At 50.5% G+C, this 1,881-nt stretch overlaps 1 protein-coding gene across 1 annotated transcript in view; it reads left to right on the top strand.

The window, feature by feature from the left end:
- Positions 1-256: 256 nt before the first annotated feature.
- Positions 257-1,881, top strand: part of LOC107284475 (nuclear receptor corepressor 1) — a gene marked incomplete at its 5' end in the record, with an annotated part of 17,380 nt that continues 15,755 nt past the window's right edge. Inside the window, one exon of the mRNA XM_015812542.1 lies at positions 257-391. Coding sequence (XP_015668028.1) covers positions 257-391 — 135 coding nt within the window. The remainder of the gene's footprint in view (positions 392-1,881) is intronic.

The raw sequence follows: 1,881 nt of genomic DNA, 5'->3' as shown, positions 1-1,881 counted from the left end.
TCACTCAGCCAGTTTCCATGCCTGAGGCGGGACTAGAACTCACCGTCTCCTGGCGATTTGGCCCAAAGTCACCCAGGCGGCTTTCATGGCTAAGGCGGGACTAGAACTCACTGTCTCCTACTGGTTTAGGAAAAGGACAGTGTCTATTCTGGAATAACATGGTCAAATGCTGCAGAGTTTTCTCAACGGAGAAGCAGCATAAGCCTCCTTCTAAATGGTTATATTTTTTTCTCTCCTCTTCCTCTTTCTTCCACAGTGTCCTCCTCTTCGCACCGATACGAACCCTCCAGAGATGCGATCGAGGTGATCAGCCCCGCCAACTCACCTGTCCCCTCTCAGGAAAAGATGCCACCTTACCACCAGGAGCCCCCCAAAATGAACCCAGGAGAAAGTAAGTTTTTTCTAGGACGGAGGATGTGGCTTTTGGCTTGCAAAATTGGGCTGCCCAGATTTGGAACATAGACTCTTAGGGCTGGGAGGGACCTCAGAGGTCTTCTAGTCCAACCCCTGCTCAAGACAGGAGAACTTATACCATCCTGGTCAAATGGTGGTCTAGGCTAAGATTGAGACCAGCCTAGTTCCAAGAACTTTCCTCTAGCTCAGTGGTGGCGAACCTATGGCACGTGTGCCAGAGGCGGCACGCGGAGCCCTCTCTGTAGGCACGCACCATCACCCCAGCACACATGGTCTCTAAAGTTCACCATCACTGGCCTAAGGCCGGCCAGCCTGGAGCCGCCATTGGGGAGCCCACCATCCCAACCGCCAGAGATCCCCTGCATCTCCCCCAACCCTGCCCGGCTCCCACAGGTGTCCCTCCCCATAAGCAACATCAAGGTGGCCACGCCCACCCCGGCCATGCCCACCCAATCTGCCATGACTACTGCACCCACACCCCTCCAGTGGCCACGCCCACCCAGTCTGCCCAGCCCACTGTAGCTGCACCCGCCGAGTGGGCCACACCCACCCGGCACCCGGCGATACATAAGTGGGTTTTGGGTTGCAGTTTGGGCACTCGGTCTCTAAAAGGTTTGCCATCACTGGACTAGCTGCTTCCCTCTTCGGGGTGATGACCAGCCCGGAGAACGGCAACCTCTGTGGTTAATCCTCAACTTACAGTTGTTTGTTTAGCAATTGTTTAAAGCTGCAACAGCACTGAAAACCACGACTTACAACCAGTTCTCATAGTTACGACCGTTGCAGCCTCCCCACGCTCATGTAATCAGATTTACGCACTTTGGCAATCTGAATGTCCCAATGATCATGTGATCCCCATGCCTGACCTTCCTAGGCGAAGTCAGTGTGAGTGTCAACATCCAGCTCGGAAATCCAAATAAAACTCCAGGCACATTCCGTTTCTGAAAAAAATCTTTCGGTTTATTGAATACACGGCATGGTAACGTCGAAGCAAAACTGACTCTGAGATTCCCAGATACCAGTGCCTAGAATTAAACAATAAACTCTCCAGCCAGCCCCCCCCCCTCTCAGTAGTCCATGTAAACAATTTCACTTTGTTATGGGAACCGGCTGCTTCCTCTCCACACCTGCTGCGGTGTCCTTGGAAAGGTTTCAGGGTCCTCAGTGGAATCATGAGAGGTTTTGTTTTTCCATCTAACCCATTCTGAAGCATCACCTCCCCCCCCTCCTTACTCTAATGGCAAGTGGAAATGAAGAGGCAAGTAGCTTCCACAGTTTCATTTTGAGAGGGAGAGAGAGGGAATTAGATAGATAGAATTAGGTAGGTAGGTAGATAGATGATAGGTAGGTAGGTAGATAGGTAGATAGGTAGATAGATAGATTAGATAGATAGATAGATAGATAGATAGATAGATAGATAGATAGATAGATAGATAGATAGATAGATAGATAGATAGATAGATAGAT

Source organism: Protobothrops mucrosquamatus, unplaced genomic scaffold (genome assembly GCF_001527695.2).
Source record: "Protobothrops mucrosquamatus isolate PMUCROS unplaced genomic scaffold, P.Mucros_1.0 scaffold_62, whole genome shotgun sequence".
NCBI lineage: Eukaryota > Metazoa > Chordata > Lepidosauria > Squamata > Viperidae > Protobothrops > Protobothrops mucrosquamatus.
The sequence above is the reverse complement of the archived record's forward strand: the minus strand, read 5'-3'. Positions and strand labels throughout refer to the sequence as shown.